The sequence below is a fragment of the Triturus cristatus genome, chromosome 1_1 (genome assembly GCF_964204655.1).
Source record: "Triturus cristatus chromosome 1_1, aTriCri1.1, whole genome shotgun sequence".
Taxonomy (NCBI): domain Eukaryota; kingdom Metazoa; phylum Chordata; class Amphibia; order Caudata; family Salamandridae; genus Triturus; species Triturus cristatus.
Window position 1 is genome coordinate 184,539,817 of NC_140579.1, and position 15,683 is coordinate 184,555,499.

General features: G+C 48.5%; 1 protein-coding gene across 1 annotated transcript in view; it reads right to left on the minus strand.

Annotated features, from left to right (window-relative positions):
- LOC146869950 (zinc finger homeobox protein 2-like) overlaps nucleotides 1–15,683 on the minus strand; it is a 1,750,357-nt gene that overhangs the window by 1,671,996 nt on the left and 62,678 nt on the right. The window contains exons 4-5 of the mRNA XM_085640777.1: nucleotides 6,926–7,166; nucleotides 6,034–6,092 (exon numbers count right to left, since the gene is read on the minus strand). Coding sequence (XP_085496903.1) covers nucleotides 6,034–6,092; nucleotides 6,926–7,166 — 300 coding nt within the window. The remainder of the gene's footprint in view (nucleotides 1–6,033; nucleotides 6,093–6,925; nucleotides 7,167–15,683) is intronic.

The following is a 15,683-nucleotide window of genomic DNA, read 5'->3' on the forward strand; positions in this document are numbered from 1 at the left end:
CCGCTCTCTAGTAAAGCACTATGAAGATATTTTCATCCTGTTGACTGACAACAGCCCCGACATACTCCTGCTCACGGAAACATGGTTAATGTCAGAGTCCCTCCCAGATATCTTGGCGGCCCTCCCCCCTGACTACTACATTCTCCATGCCGATCGCCCCGGTGACCGGCCCGGAGGTGGGGTGGCAGCCATCATATCTAAGCGCCTGAACTCTATCTCCTCTCTTTCCCTCCCACTTCCTGAGGTGGATAATTTACTTATTAGCGTGGAAATTGGCACCGGTGCCCTCACCTTCCTCCTTTTATACCGGCCTCCACATCCTATGCCATCCTTTTCTACCATCTTGAGCGAACAACTGTCCAATCTACTAACGCAGCACTCCAGTTTCGCCCTCTTCGGCGACCTAAATTATTGGTTTAATGACACTAACGCCGGTCCCCATGCTATAGAGCTCTTTGAGACTCTTAGTAGTCTAAACCTCAACCAACAGGTCACCCAACCCACCCACACTAAAGGCCACATCCTGGACCAGATCTGGACCTGCAATTTGGCTCTGTCCCAGCCAGCTATATCCCCCTGTGTCTGGTCAGACCACTACTTAGTAGACACCACCATCACGGTCGTCGGCCGGACTCCTGCTCCTCTGATGGCTGGTGGCTCCTCACGAAAATGGAGTACATATGACTCTCAGGGCTTCCTCACAACCCTGGCCGACACCCGTCCAGTCTTCAACCCCTCTGATAACATCGAAGGAATAGAACACGACATCGGATCCTGGCTGAAGTCGGCCAGCGACCTCTTTGCCCCCTTGATCAAATTCCCCCCCACTAGGCATCACAACTCCCACAGGTGGTTCTCTGATGACCTTAAGCAACACAAATTAAAAACGCGCCAGCTGGAACGTATTTGGAGACGCAATTATTCCAACTCAGCCAGGCAGTCTTACATGACTGCGCGCAGAGAATACAAAACTGCCATTACCCTAGCCAAAACGGAACACTTCTCCAACAGGATCTCGTCAGCAGTCAACAAATCAAAGGAGGTGTTCAAAGTCATGAATGAACTTACTACTGACGACAGAACCCTCCCAGCCCAGACCCCTACTCAAGAGGCATGTGACACCCTCAACCTATTTTTTGTGGAAAAGATTGCAAAAATCAAAAACTCTATACCTCCCCCTACCCCAGCCATAGCGGAACTCGCCACTCACGTGAAATCTGGCTCTCCTAATGACAGCTGTCCGCCATCTGTCTTGCGGAGTATCTGCCTCAATCTACCAGATTGTATTCTACCCCTGCTGAATGGCTCACTCAGCAGTGGCATCGTCCCTAACTCTCTCAAGGAGGCCATCCTTGTGCCCCTCCTCAAGAAACCTGGCGCCGACCCCGCAGAACCGTCGAATCATCGCCCCATCTCCCTCCTTCCCTACTTCTCAAAATTAATGGAGGCCCACGTCACCCGATGTCTGTCAAATTTTATCGAATCCTCTTGTCACCTCGAGCCCAATCAAGCCGGCTTCAGGCCTGCCCACTCTACTGAGGCCGTCATCTTGGCAGTCCTGGACACACTCAGGAGCAATGCGGATGCGGGATCTCCCCAAGCCCTCGTACTCCTGGACCTGTCGGCCGCGTTCGACCCGGTGGACCACAACATCCTTCTCCACCGTGTCGGACAGACAGGCTTCCAGGGTTCCACTCTTAAGTGGGTCGAGTCCTTCCTGACTGGTAGAACACAGGCTGTCCGCCTGGGCCCCTACACTGCAACAAAAACCCCCACGACCTGCGGAGTCCCCCAGGGCTCCTCCCTCTCACCGCTCCTGTTCATCCTATACCTCCGGCCCTTGATTCACTCTCTCCAGAAATGGGACATCATTGTCTACAACTACGCCGACGATTTACAGATTGTCCTCCCGCTCAATTCTCCCCATGCCATCAAAACATTTCACGCAGTTATGATCCACATCCAACATTGGATGAACCAGAATCAACTGAAGCTAAACCCCGGGAAAACCGAGCTCCTCCTTCCTGGACTCAGCCATGCTCATTGGGGCCCGCAGTTCTGGCCCTCGGAGCTCGCCCCCCCCCCCCCCAGTCCCGGTCAAATCAGTGAAGATTCTGGGAGTGATTATCGACACCAAACTGTCCCTCAAAGCCCAAGTGGGTGCGGTAATCTCATCTTGTATGTACCAGCTCCGGAAGATTCGCAAAGTTTGCCACCTACTTCCGCTCGCCGCACTTACCCAAGTTGTCATCTCACTTGTGCTTTCCCGTCTGGACTTCTCCAACTCCCTTTACTACGGTCTCCCACAATCTCTGCTACACCGCCTTCAGGTAGTTCAGAACCAAGCGGCCCGACTCATTCACAAAACCCCCAGATGGCAATCGGCCAAACCCTTACTTCACAGACTGCACTGGCTACCAATAGGCCAAAGGGCAGCTTTCAAGGTGGCCTGCCTCACATTCAAAGCCCTCCACTGTTCCGGCCCCGCGTTTCTCAAATCCTTAATTACTCCTCATCGTCCAACGCGCAACCTCCGATCAGCTCACCGTCATCTACTAGTCACCCCCAAAGCTAAAACCAAGAAATTCGGTGGTCGCCGCTTCTCCCACCTGGCTCCCGGGCTGTGGAATCTCCTCCCTCTCTCCATCAAATCCACCCCTTCTCTCCTGAACTTCAGGAAATCACTAAAAACCCACCTCTTCCCTCCCCTTGGTTAAAACCATGCCACTCGCGCTTTCTCCCTCACTCTGTCTTAAAGCGCAAGGAAGACTTTGGTGTCAGCGCGCTCTATAAATTGCACATAAGATAAGATAAGATCATTCCTCGGTATGAGGGAGGCCAGGCACGGTTGCATCATCCCATCAGGCCTAGTTTACTGTCATACCTCAGCATCACTGTACAGAGGCACAAGGTTCGAGATGACCGACGCTATGCCCCTCCGACCCCCAATAAAATCAAGAATGGGCCAGACCACGCAATGACGTGTGAAATATTCATCCGAATTCTGAGGCGCTGTTGGGAAATGATCAGTCCTGGGCATTATCCCGCACAGCAGGACTAGGTAAATCTAAGGAAATGCGAGGTCAAGCTAAGGATTTTGGAGCATTTAAGCTCTACAAACAAGTTTGTACCTCATTCCGCAGTACAAAAAAAATCCTGATCACACAAGGTGAGCGTGAGGCACAGGACTCACATCCTCCAGCACAGGTCAGCCAGACAAGGAAAGCCAGGATGCGGTCTGGAGGCATGAAGTGCTCTTTGTACCTTACGAAGCACACAGTCTCATCACTATCCAGTCAGAGGAGGCCAAGAGAAAGGAGGTGTGAGGTTGTAACTGCACTCCTCACTAAAGGAGAGACGGTCCAAGGAGATGCGAGGGATGCAGTTCTTTCAGGCCAGAGTATATGAGCAGATCTGTGGCAGAAAAGGAGGCATGATGTGTGAAGCGCTGTACTTCCAATCCTGCAGAACATTAGCGGTATAAATAAGGAGAGGACATGTGACACCTAGAAGAGCGAGTCGCTGCTCAAAGTACCAAGGCCCTGTACGGGGAAGTGAGGCACTACACCCCCTCCCCGCCCCCAGCACATAAGAGGGATAAACAAAAGAGACACGTTACTTCCCACAGGCATGAGGCGCTCTTGGAAGACCTAAGGTGTAGGGTGGTGTCCAGAGCAGTAAGGCACTGACTGGAACAGAGTGGTATTGGCTTTAACTGCGAGATTCTGTGGACAGAGATCCAGGTTACTGTTTAGAGACAAGTGGTGTTTTCATAGGGAAATTAAGCCATCCCAAAACATGGCGCTCAAATCTATCCATCCGTTCATAACCTGACGTGGCTCATGTAAAAACTACCTCAAGTCACGCCTGTAGCCTCGGCATCTTCTTGGACAACAAACTATCTATGAAGAAACAGGTAAACGCAGTTTGATCTGCCTGCTTCCACACCCTGTGCATGCTCTGCAAGATCTTCAGGTGGCTCCCAGTCAACTCCCGAAGGACAGTCAAGCAGGCTCCCGTCGCCAGCAGGCGGGACTACAGGAACACACTCTACGTGGGAATCGCAGTGCGCCTCCTGAAGAGACCACAGACAATACAAGACTCATCCTCAATCTCCCCAGACGGACCCATATCACACCCCACCTCAAGAGGCTACACTGGCTCTGATCCAGAAGAGATGCCAGTTCAAAATGTTGACCCAACCATACAAAGCCCTTCATAATGAAGGACCAGCATACATTAACAAAAGCTTGACTTTCCACCAACCAACCAGACACCTACGATCCACCTCCCTCTTCCACCTCCCTCTTCCTTGCAGGCACCCCCAGATCCGCCAAGGCAATACATGAGGATGCTCCTTCTCACACATGGCAGCCAAAGTTTGAAACGACCTTTCCCTGCACATTCGGACGGCCTCATCCATACAGCAATTCAGTAAGGGACTCAAGACCTGGTTATTCAAATGAACAAATCACCAGGAAGCAGTTAGCTACTCCAATGCCTTGAGACCCTCACAGATGATTTGCAGCGCTTTGCAAACCCTTGATTGATGATTCCTTGACCTGATCCTGCAAAAACGGACAACCTCACACTCACTTAGACAGTTCTAACCCAACGTTTTGTAACACTAATCCGTTCATATAAGCCCAACCATATATAACCTAATGCTGGGATAATGCTACCCAACTCTTACTAATACAATATTAACCGCCTCATACAAACCTGTTTATCTGTATTCTGATTCTGAGTAATACAAACCAGGTCAACATAACAGCAGTAACAGACCCGGCAACAGTACTAACCTGCTCAGACTAGCCTATTACCTTCATGAATTAAAAAAAACAGATCATGGTAGTCTTTTGTGTCTTTGACCTTACCTAGGTAACATAAACCAGCCTAAACAAATTGCTCTATTACCTACAAAAAAATACTACCCAGCTCACAATAACATTTCCCTCTAGAAACTGAGCATGGGAAGATGCCTAGTTTATACTAACCTATCTAACTTTATCCTGACACTGGGATATTAACAATGTACTAGAATCGATCTATAATTTGACCATTCAAAATTACTATTAATCAGTCCCACTATAACTACATGTGATAAAAACAGCTTCAATAACCCTTCTGTACAAAACCAGACCCATATTAGCACTAACTAGCTGAAACTAACCCACCCATCTATAAAATGACGATATGATAATATTGACCAGCTCAAACTAACCAGTCTCACATAACCTGACCTTGCAAAAACACTGACCTGCGCAAACATACTTGCACCACACAGTCCAACATGCAGAATTGATAAAATACTTGTTCACCCTAAAGGGGCAGTATGGTGATGAAATAATATGATGTTAGCAGCTACCCAGTTCAATGGTAATGGCTTTACCTACTGCGACCTCGGAACAATGAACGGCCTTGTGTTGGGAGTCCAACATGTTCATTTTTTAAAGAGATTTCTAATGGATGCATTGGGGCACCGAGGTATCCTATACATTAACTAATAACCTGATCCTCGAACAATTCTTTATTGAATCAAGCCTTTCAAACGCTGGAGCCGGTCAATGAATGCGTGTAACAAATGATTGGCTGCTGTGGGTTAGATAGCCACAGTTTACTCCTGTTTTGTGTGGGGGGAAATGTGTGACAGGGCACACATCCTGTGCACCCAGAATTGTTTAAAATTGAGCATCACAATTTTTACGGAGGACTCTTAAGATGAGGAATAAGGTGGGAGCACTACCGGATAGTCCCATTCAGTCTTGGTTTCATCTAAACACGCTAACGGGCTCAATATAACCCACCCACATCTACCCTTGGATTGGGATAGTTCTAAACACGTCAGACTAACACATTTATACTACAACACCTCAATAACAAGGTTGTACGTCAAATGATCAACCACAAAAATTTCAACCCACAACAAGATCAATTCAAAAGTGTGGGCTTGCACAATATCAGCAACGTAAGCATTTATAGAGAAGTATAAAGGTAACATTTTAACTCCGCCTCTACTTACCTTGACTATACTGTGCGAGTCGCCATCTTGCTGTTGATATTGTGGCAGGTCGACATTTTCGAGCCAATAACTAGACAGAACACCAAAAATACTCACGAGCTCTTATTAAATAATCCATCAGTAAACTGACTATTAATATTACCGAGCATAGATGGGTTTATCCATCAATAACCTGACGATGCATTCGTGTCACCCAACTAAACCTATCCCATGTGTCTACAGCACCATCCTGCAATTGTACTTCTAGGGCCTAACTACGTTTTTTGACAATTACATTCGAAATTACCCTTATAGCATCCCCTATGATAACCTATCCATCCTGCATAAATACTTACCAGCTCATATCAACCAATCCATCTGTAAGCTCACCCTAAATAATCCGCCTAGCACTATGTTATTGCTACTTGGGTCAATTACATGAGGAAACCCAGTTGTATATAGGAGGCTCATCCACCCGGAAACAATAGGTGCACTTGCAACAACTCATCAGGGAAGGATGTTCGAGCAATGACTGAAGTGGAATATTCTGTCCTTGTGTAAAGCTCAATCAAACCTATCTATCTGTATCTGGATCCAGCAACAAGGACATCCCTGCTCAGCATACACACACTGTTTATAACCTGACCCAGTAAATATACTAAGCAAATCACTTGCTTTATCTCTATCTAACGAAATCTGTAACCCTACGATATGCATTCACCCACCACGATCCCGAATCACGCCTCATATAGTCCCACAATTGCTACATAAACTGTAGCCCACCCTCCTTCCTCCAATCAGTCTGTCCCTTTCCAAACTCCTTAGTAACTCTGACCTATTTCTCCCATCCACCCCATGCACTCACTTTCTATCCTCAATCGGATGCCAGTGTTTATAGGTCAGTGTTTGCAGTAGGTTTCTTACCAGTTTCTTTGGCGCCCGCATCACTGACGCGGATGAACTTCTCCAGGGTTGCCAGCCCTTCCTCAGCCATCCTTCCTGCTTGGAGCTGGGTCCGTTCCCAATGGGCCTGGCTGTCGCGATGTGTCGGGCTGTGAAGGTGCTTTAGTAGGCCCACCTTAGAGGCGCTCTCGTGGACACAGAGGCAGCAGGAGTAAACGCTTGCATCGTTACCTCCACATGAGTCTTCCAGGTCCATAAGAAACTACCAAAGAGGCGGGAAAATAAAACAGAGTTTTAGTACCAACAATCCTTGCATAATCACCATCCAAAGAAATGTATAGCGCTGCATAGGGAGTAAAATAAGAACGGAGACTGTTGAGCAATTACGGAAAGCGCTAGGGGAAGTTTGGGAAAATTCTGAAACAGGAGCAAATAACATATTCCCAAACTGGAAGCTAATACAAATGGGTGACAATACACAGATTCCACACTTTTGCACCAGGTGCACACTGTTAGCCTCTTCAAGAGAAGAAATACCTATATAGTGGCACGAGAAAGCGTAGGCACAGCAAAACTGTCTCTCTTACTGAGAGATGGGAACACTTGCAGAAAGCGTGCTGGTCATTCAAAAGTGCATTCGGTTGGAAAGGTTTGTGTGATTCGAACTATCTGGAGGACATTCTATGATGCCACTGCCAAAAAAGGCACAAATGAATAAAGAAGGTTGCCGAGTGAACCCTTCCCAGAGAAAACATGAGTCAATGACATCACCACCTTTTAAGAGCATCAGACCACAGGAGCAAACTTAGAAGCTGTAGTGCTGACAGCAAGTCAAATCTTGGGTGGTGGGCATAGTTTAACATGCAATTTTAGAAGCAACGGTGTCCCTACTTCATTATTATGAAATCTGTTTATTGGCATTTCGTTAGTATAGACATAGCACATGTCATAAATGAAATATCACACAGGCAATGAGTCAGTTACTCGGAGGAGTCTCCGCCAATTGTGAGTACAGCGAATAACAGGATCAAACGCCACCCCCATGTGCGAAGCAAGATAAAACTTATAGGTCTCAGGACCACCTCCCGTATTTAAACAGTTCCATAGAACAACAAAAAGAAAGAAAGAGGCAAAACAACAGAAGCCCCAGCATAACAGCAGCAGCAGGTTCGGTCTTTAACCATATGATCCCCAAGGTACTTCTCCCAGTCCAGCCCCCCCCCACCCAGTCCCCACCCCCCGGTACAAACAGTTCCATTAAAGGCAATTTTCAATGTCCGCACACCTGCCCGGTTCGAGGAGGGCCTCCACACCAGTCCCCAAATTAGACCCCCTGGGCTCACCTCCGTTCCCCTCCTCCTCAGGGAGTGCCTCCGCAGTACTCATCCCACAGAGTCCCAGGGCGTCCCCATCCAGCTGCATCAGGGCCTGCAAGTGTACGTCCCACTGGTTCGCTATAGGTGTGCGCCTAAGGCCCAACGTTTCTTCCCGCAAAAGGGCCGTACCCTCCGCCCCCGCCCACACCAGCAGGGAACTCCGCCACGCTTGCGCTCGGGGGGGCTCAGCTGCCTTCCAGCGCTTGGTGATTAACCGCTTCGCCACTACCAAACCCAGGTCGAGGAAGCGACAGGCAACCTTCGTGGGGGGAGTTCTACGAAACAAGTGTAGCAAGCAGGCCGGCCATTCCCGCGGCGCCAGCGGGCCGGCACATTTAATTAACGCTCCATGCACCCTCCGCCAATACGAGTCTAGTGCTGGACAACTCCATAACATGCGCACCAGTCCAGCATCCAGAGCCTTGCAGCGTGGGCAGTCTGCATCCGCGCGATGGAAATATCGGTTGATAGAGTCAGGAGTGAGATATGCTCTGTGCAGTATAAAGTACTGAATTTGGCGAAACCGCAAGTTCCTGGGAACCCGCGTTGGCCCCCGTAGTGCATCCCTCCATTCCTTGTCAGCCATGGGGCGATCCAAATCCGCTTCCCATTTACCGCGCAAAGGAGACAGGTCGGTCGCCACCTAAGTGCGCAGGGAGGCCGCGAACCAACGAATCATGTGACTGGCCCGTCCCATGACATGGAGGTACTGCATCATGAGGTGTTGTGTCGGCTCCTCCTGAAGAGCTCCCCAACGGTTCGTCAATGTCGCGATCAGCGAGCAGTGACGGAGGAACTGACCGGCTGGTAACCCCGTCTCCTCCGCTAGTTGAGCGAACGGGATAAGCGCACCATCGCGGTAGAGGTCCCCCAGTGTGCAGATGTCCGCCGCATGCCATTCCGTAAGCTCCGTCGAGCGCAGTATCCCCCGACCACTAGGCGAACCCTCAATCGGCATGGCGGGAGCGTAAGGGACATTCGACCGGGTCAAGTAAAGGGCAAGTCGATAGCACTTGTAGGCCACTGTCACAAGGAGGGGACCCGGCTTGACCATTCTGGCCGTCGGGTGGAACGACGCTATGATATCCGCCAGGGGGAGCGGCGGCTCCGTGGACGCCGTGTCATCCCTCTCCCTATCGGCCAGCCACCTGGCCACCCATTGCAGCTGCGCTGCTAGGTAATAGTGCGCAAAGCACGGCATCGCGAGTCCCCCCTGTCCCGTGGGGAGGTAGAACTTAGAGAGTGCCACTCTGTGGTGTGCGTTACCCCATACAAAATACCGGAGGGAGCGCTCCAGGGTGGCGAAGAAGGACGCCAGGATGTAGATCGGCAAGTTAGCAAAATAGTAGAGGAGTCTGGGCAGAGCTAGCATTTTGACCAAGGCAATGCGGCCTGTGACAGCGAGAGGGAGGGTGCCCCAGAAACGCATCTGGGCCCTGATCGCCGTTACCACCCTGCCCAAGTTGCCCTCCACCAGGTCAGCTGGCTGCCTATACACCTGGATGCCCAGGTAACGGAAGGTGTCCGGCTGCCACCTGACAGGCACACCCCCTAGATGAAACCGGGGATCCAGAGCATCAGCACAGAACGGGTAAAGGCACGATTTGGCCGCATTCACCCTCAACCCGGATAGCGCTGCAAATTCCGTGAGAACTCGCTCAAGGTCCCCTGAAATGTTCGCCACGTCCCTTACGAAGACCAGGAGGTCATCCGCACATAAGGAGACCTGGTGCGTTGCATCGCCCATGGGAATGCCGTCCGTCAACACCCTCCGCAGGGTGGCCGCTAAGGGCTCTATGGCAAGCGGAAAAAGGAGAGGCGAAAGAGGGCACCCCTGCCTGGTACCTAAGCCGACCGAAATGGCCTCAGATGTATGGGCCAGTTCTCACCCGGACCACAGGATTCTTGTAAAGAAGCGCCACCATTTGTAGGAACCCAAGGCCTAGTCCATAGTGCGACAATGCTGCCACTAGGTACCCCCATTCAAGGCAATCGAAGGCTTTTTCAAGGTCTAATACTAAACAGCCCGCTCGCGGCCAATGCTAACGGTGTCCCTACTTCATAACAAGCATTGGCATAGCCAATAGGTCTCGCCTTTGGGACCTTATAAGTGTTTAGCCATGCAACAGTGGGTGTTGTTGCACTAAGGATATTGTGCTGCATAACTAAATACTTATATGGTCCCAAAAACGAGACCTATTGGCTATGCCAATGCTTGTTTTTCTTCAAATCATTTGTTTGTTTTTGCAGGCACACAAGTAGATCTTAATAAATACCTGTTTGTATCACATGGTTCATGCAATCAGACACGCAGCCAAGCTATAAACACGGTGTTACTCCTTTCATCATGTATCTACTGTTGCTGGACACAGGCAGACAATGGACATTGTACTGTTCCTTCCAGCCGTATCTCAGAAGACCAGGGCAGTGACAGAAATGTCATAGCAAATGAAAAGCAGAACGCGGTATGCATGGACGAGGGCTGCTAGATAAGCATACCTATCCATGCACGTGCACCAGCTAATCGTGGCCCTCAAGCGCACACCTGGCCTCAGACATGTACCTCTTGTGACCTACGAATACAGTCAATAGAAATAAATGCACAAAATATTCTGGTTGCTAATGTTTGATAACACGTAGCTTTCAGCAGACCTCAACCAGCAGTTGAGGCGGTAGGGGGGAAACATGAGTTATATCTTTCTTAACTCCGACAGGCGATATTAACTGTGGAACCAACCATACATTAATAGCAGACCCCAGACTCCACTGCCCCTTTGGAAAGCCAGTCACACCAAGCAGTCTTCCCGTCAGCGTGTTTTGAGGCGGGAACCTCAAAGGCTGCTCGTGTGTGCGGAAAGTTCTTCTGTGCCTTTGATCACTGTGCAGCCCTGACAGACATGCCAGCCAGGCACTCTCATCGGCTGATGGGAGGGGTCTGGACGTCTCGAGTGACTGCTTTCAAGCTGCGCAGTCTCTGCCATCAATCACTGCTTATTCCAGTACGAAGTAGAAACTGTTTTGTGTCATGACAAAATTAACAAGAAAGTTTGAAAACAAAAGATTAAACAAGCAGGAAATGGGATAAGGGAGGTAGTGGCAAATGGTGATCACTTTCGCGGCCGCTTTGATGTTCTCAGTGGCCGCGGGGCTCACTGAGAACATCAAAGCGGCCGCGAAAGTGATCACGCAGGCTGCCAAATGGTGCACGCGCCCGGCGCACATGCACTGTAGCTGGAGACCTGAAAAGCCACTAGTTTGCACTTCCAAATCACGCTTACTAAAACTCTCGCCAGAGCAACGCTAAAGCGCTGGCTCAGGCATGACCTAAAAAGGGATCACTACTCACCAGGTTCCATATGAAAGTCAACAGGGGAATTTTGAGTAAGTTTAGCTTTTGGATCTGCTCAGTTCCAGCAAGAAGACATTTACTAGAGTTCTTTGACCTCATCTGATGAACTGTATGGGACAGAGCAATTTCAGACAAGGGAATATCAGCACTGCACAATTTGGTGATTATTTCAACAACTTGATAGGTATTTAAAGTTATCTTTCCAATGTAAAATCCATCTTTGGTGAGAACACAATGTTTTTAGAATAATGGTTCTGAAATAATTTCTAAGGAATTACTTTTCAGGTCTGTCCAAAGGTAGGGTTGGCAATTGGCATTCCGTTTAGGAGCACTTTGCTACCCTGTGAAGTAGGTTACTTTAAATAAAAAATCTTTGTTATGCATTTTATTTATCTAATAAAGTCTTATTTTTTGTTTGTATTTGATTGTCTAAAATGTGTTAACGCTGCAGTTCAGATTACAACAATCAACAGTTACGAGGGTTATTTAAAGAAAGAAAATGTCCGATTTTAACCATCCCACGGGAGACAACCACCTATGCTATGCTGAAAATACAGTGAAGAGAATCTAACAATCGTTGTCAAGAATGTTGGGCACCTGTGAGAGCAACACTATTGAAGCACTTCTGAAAGAGTGGACAATATATTTTTGATTTGAATGTATCTGATGGGTGGGGTGGGGGTCTGTCAATATCTCACTGTGTAGGTAGGACGTTCTGAAGATATAAGGAGCCTTTCAGTACGATTTTATTTAAAACATGGATTAAATAATTTAATTTGTTTCTCAAGTAAAATTCTCGTTTGTACTGGATATCAGTGAAGGTAACGAGTGATACTTGGGCTGAATCTGATATTCGATTGGGGTAAACTATGGTGTAATAAATGAACCCTTTGTAAATAGAATATCCAAAGTCTAATGGTTTATTGAGACTTTGCCCTAAGTTATATATGTATCTGACGCCGGGACAATGTTCGAAGGTGGTGGATCAGTCTGCCAGTCTCTATGTTTTGATCAAGTGATGGAACAGCTACATTAAGCAATTCTACAGTGTTCAATAAAACAAAACAAACAGACCAGACCGTGGGGAATGTGGAGTCATTGGTTAGCCCCTACCAGTTTATCAAGGTTACAGATATGTATGCGAGCTCATGTGTTTGTGCACGATTGACTTTATTTAGGATAGTCATCTAGAAACAGAGTTGGAGCATGGCCAGACTGGGAACTGAAAGCAGCCCTGGCAAACTTTGTCAGACCAGCCCCCGTACGGTGCGCAGCGAGCATGCCCGGCCACTGCTACAGGGGTTTGGGGCGGTTCTCCCCCCCCAAGAAAAGTTTGGAAAAAGAAAGACCAAAACATTGCATTTTACAGCACTTTTTTCATTACACATTTAATTGTATTAACTTTCAAAGCACAGTAAATAGTAGATGAAGACCTTAAAGAGCACCAGGTTACCAGTCATATGTACCCATAGACATTCTTACAGAGAACATCAAAAATAAACACAAGAGTAGTGAATCGGAGAGCAGAAACTATGGAAACGTCACACAAGCACAGGCCCAGTCCAGTAAGCATGGAAACATCTAACATAAGGACCCAGGGCAGTAAGCATGGAAATGTCACACATGAGCTCCTAGGCCACTGAGAACAGAAACTGTGGAAATGTCACACATAAGCACCCAGGTCACTGAGGCCAGAAACTATGGAAACGTCACTTATAAGCACAGGACCAGGCCAGAAAGTATGGAAACGTGAAACATAAGCTCCCAGGCCAGTGAGCATGGAGATGTCACACATGAGCTCCTAGGCCACTGGGGCCAGAAATTGTGGAAATGTCACCCATAAGCACACAGGGCACTGAGGCCAGAAGCTGTGGAAATATCATATATAAGCACACAAGCCACTGAGGCCAGAGATCATGGAAAAGTCACACATAAACACCCATGCCAGAAAGCGCAGAAACTTCATACATAAGCACCCAGGCTAGTAAGCATGGAAATGTCACACATGGGCACCCAGGCCACTAAGGCAAAGAAAAGTAGAAATGTCACACATAAGCAAGCACCTAGGCCAGAAAGCATGACAATTTCACACAATGGCACCCAGGCCAGTGGCGCTGGAACACTTTTCAGAGTGTGGGTGCTGCCAACAATGTTACATCACTGAAGTCATTGGACTGTGAAACATTCAACAATCACACAAAAAACAAGGATAGCAAATGAGCCTCGCCTTTTCTGGTGGAGGTGGTGAGGGTGTGGTTCAGAGTGGAAAAGGTAAAAATTTCATGTCAGCACATAACACCCCTTCTGAACAGATACTGTGACAGATTCACCATCTGTGGGGGTTTTATGGAAGCTGAAGACTCTTCTTTAGCAGATCTGAGCTTTCCCACACACACCCATTCAACACCACTAAAAGCGAGATCAAAGGATTTATCAAATGACACTATAGATGGACTGAACATTTACATCCTGCATGCCACTCTACCTCACATACGCATTTTAGACTTCATATTCATACAGCAGGCACAGCACATGCAGTTTTAGCATTGTCATACTAAGAACCAGAAACTGCAAGAAAGAGAACCAGAAGACAGTCTTTCCGCATCATGCATTTTAGTTTAAAACAGCACGATTTCGAAGACCTGACAACAGGGCTTTAACCCCTTCAGCGCTGCGCGGATTCCCCCGCGGTGCTGAAGGGTTCGAGCGCGGGCGGGGCCATGACGGAACGGTTCCGTCATGAGCACAGCTCAACCGATGCTCATGACGGAATCGTTCCGTCATGAGCATGGAAGGGGTTAAGTGGGCCAGGTCCTGCTGGTGCCCGGCAGTTCTAAAAAGCAGCTGCTGAGATAGATCCCTATCGGGCACTCCATTTTTGCCCTCACTCTCTGTGAAAAAAAATCTCAACTCTTCAGCAGCCGTGCCACCCTTCACTGCCTTTGATGTAACTTCAAAGAGACTCGGTATAGCTCTTTCACAGTCTCATCATTTCAGAGCTGAAGCATTTTCAGTATTATATACATTGAAGCAGTAGTTGCTGTTTTTCTCTTGTGCAACGAACAACCATTGACAAAGCCAATAGCTTGTTGTAGGTATAATGTTACTTGTAGCAGTATGCACTGTATATATATCTGGATACAATGACAGAAACCCCAAAATACCAATTGGGCGGCACACTGTGCTAATCACAGATTTTTAGCTTTCATGATTTTGAGCCATGCCCTTGATTACATCGGCCACGCCCTTTAGAGACCCGTTTTTTCATCCTACTAAGGACTCTGCCTGACTAGCATCATGATATGATGACTCTTGTCCCTGACCCAGAGAGTGAAAAGCGCAAGGTCAGGGTCACTCATTACTTGCTGGCTGGTGAGGTGAGGTGATGTGCAGCCAGGTCACGAGTTAGATCCAATTCCAAAGCCGACAGGCCTGAAGGTCTTTATATTCGTTGCCAGGGCAGCGCGCGCTTCTGTGCCTTTAACACATTTTTGCCCTATCATGTGAAACATTTTTAAAGGACACTTAGTTTAGTTAACTGCTGTGATGTGGCCAGACTCGGAGGGCTGCTCAGGCCCTTGCTTCTACAGTGTGGAGCCTGGAGGACGTGCGCATTACCTACTTTGCTGCAGTGCCAGCAGATGAACGTGGGGAAGGGGCTTAGATCATTGGTCTGACTCATGCGTTGCTCAGCGCGCTGCGCGAGTCAGACCAATGATCTGCACCCCCTCCCCAAGTTTGCCCTATACTCGCGCTGTCATTGGCAGGCACTCCAGTCCTCAATGGTTGGTGTAGCTCACGCTGCACGTAGGCGGTGCAGAAAGTGTATGCGGCGCGCACTGCACATGCACTACTAAATTCAAACAACAGTTCACTCTGACTCAGAGTGCACTGTTTTAATTTAGTAGTGTGTGTGCGGTCTGACCAGGGCCGGACTGGTGATACCGGTCACCGGGCAATCCCCCGGTAGGCTGGAAGGGTGGGGGCCGGTTTGGTCACAGGGGGCCGGTTTTGTTACTGTGGGCCGGTTTTTTAGCAAAATCGGCCCCCAGTG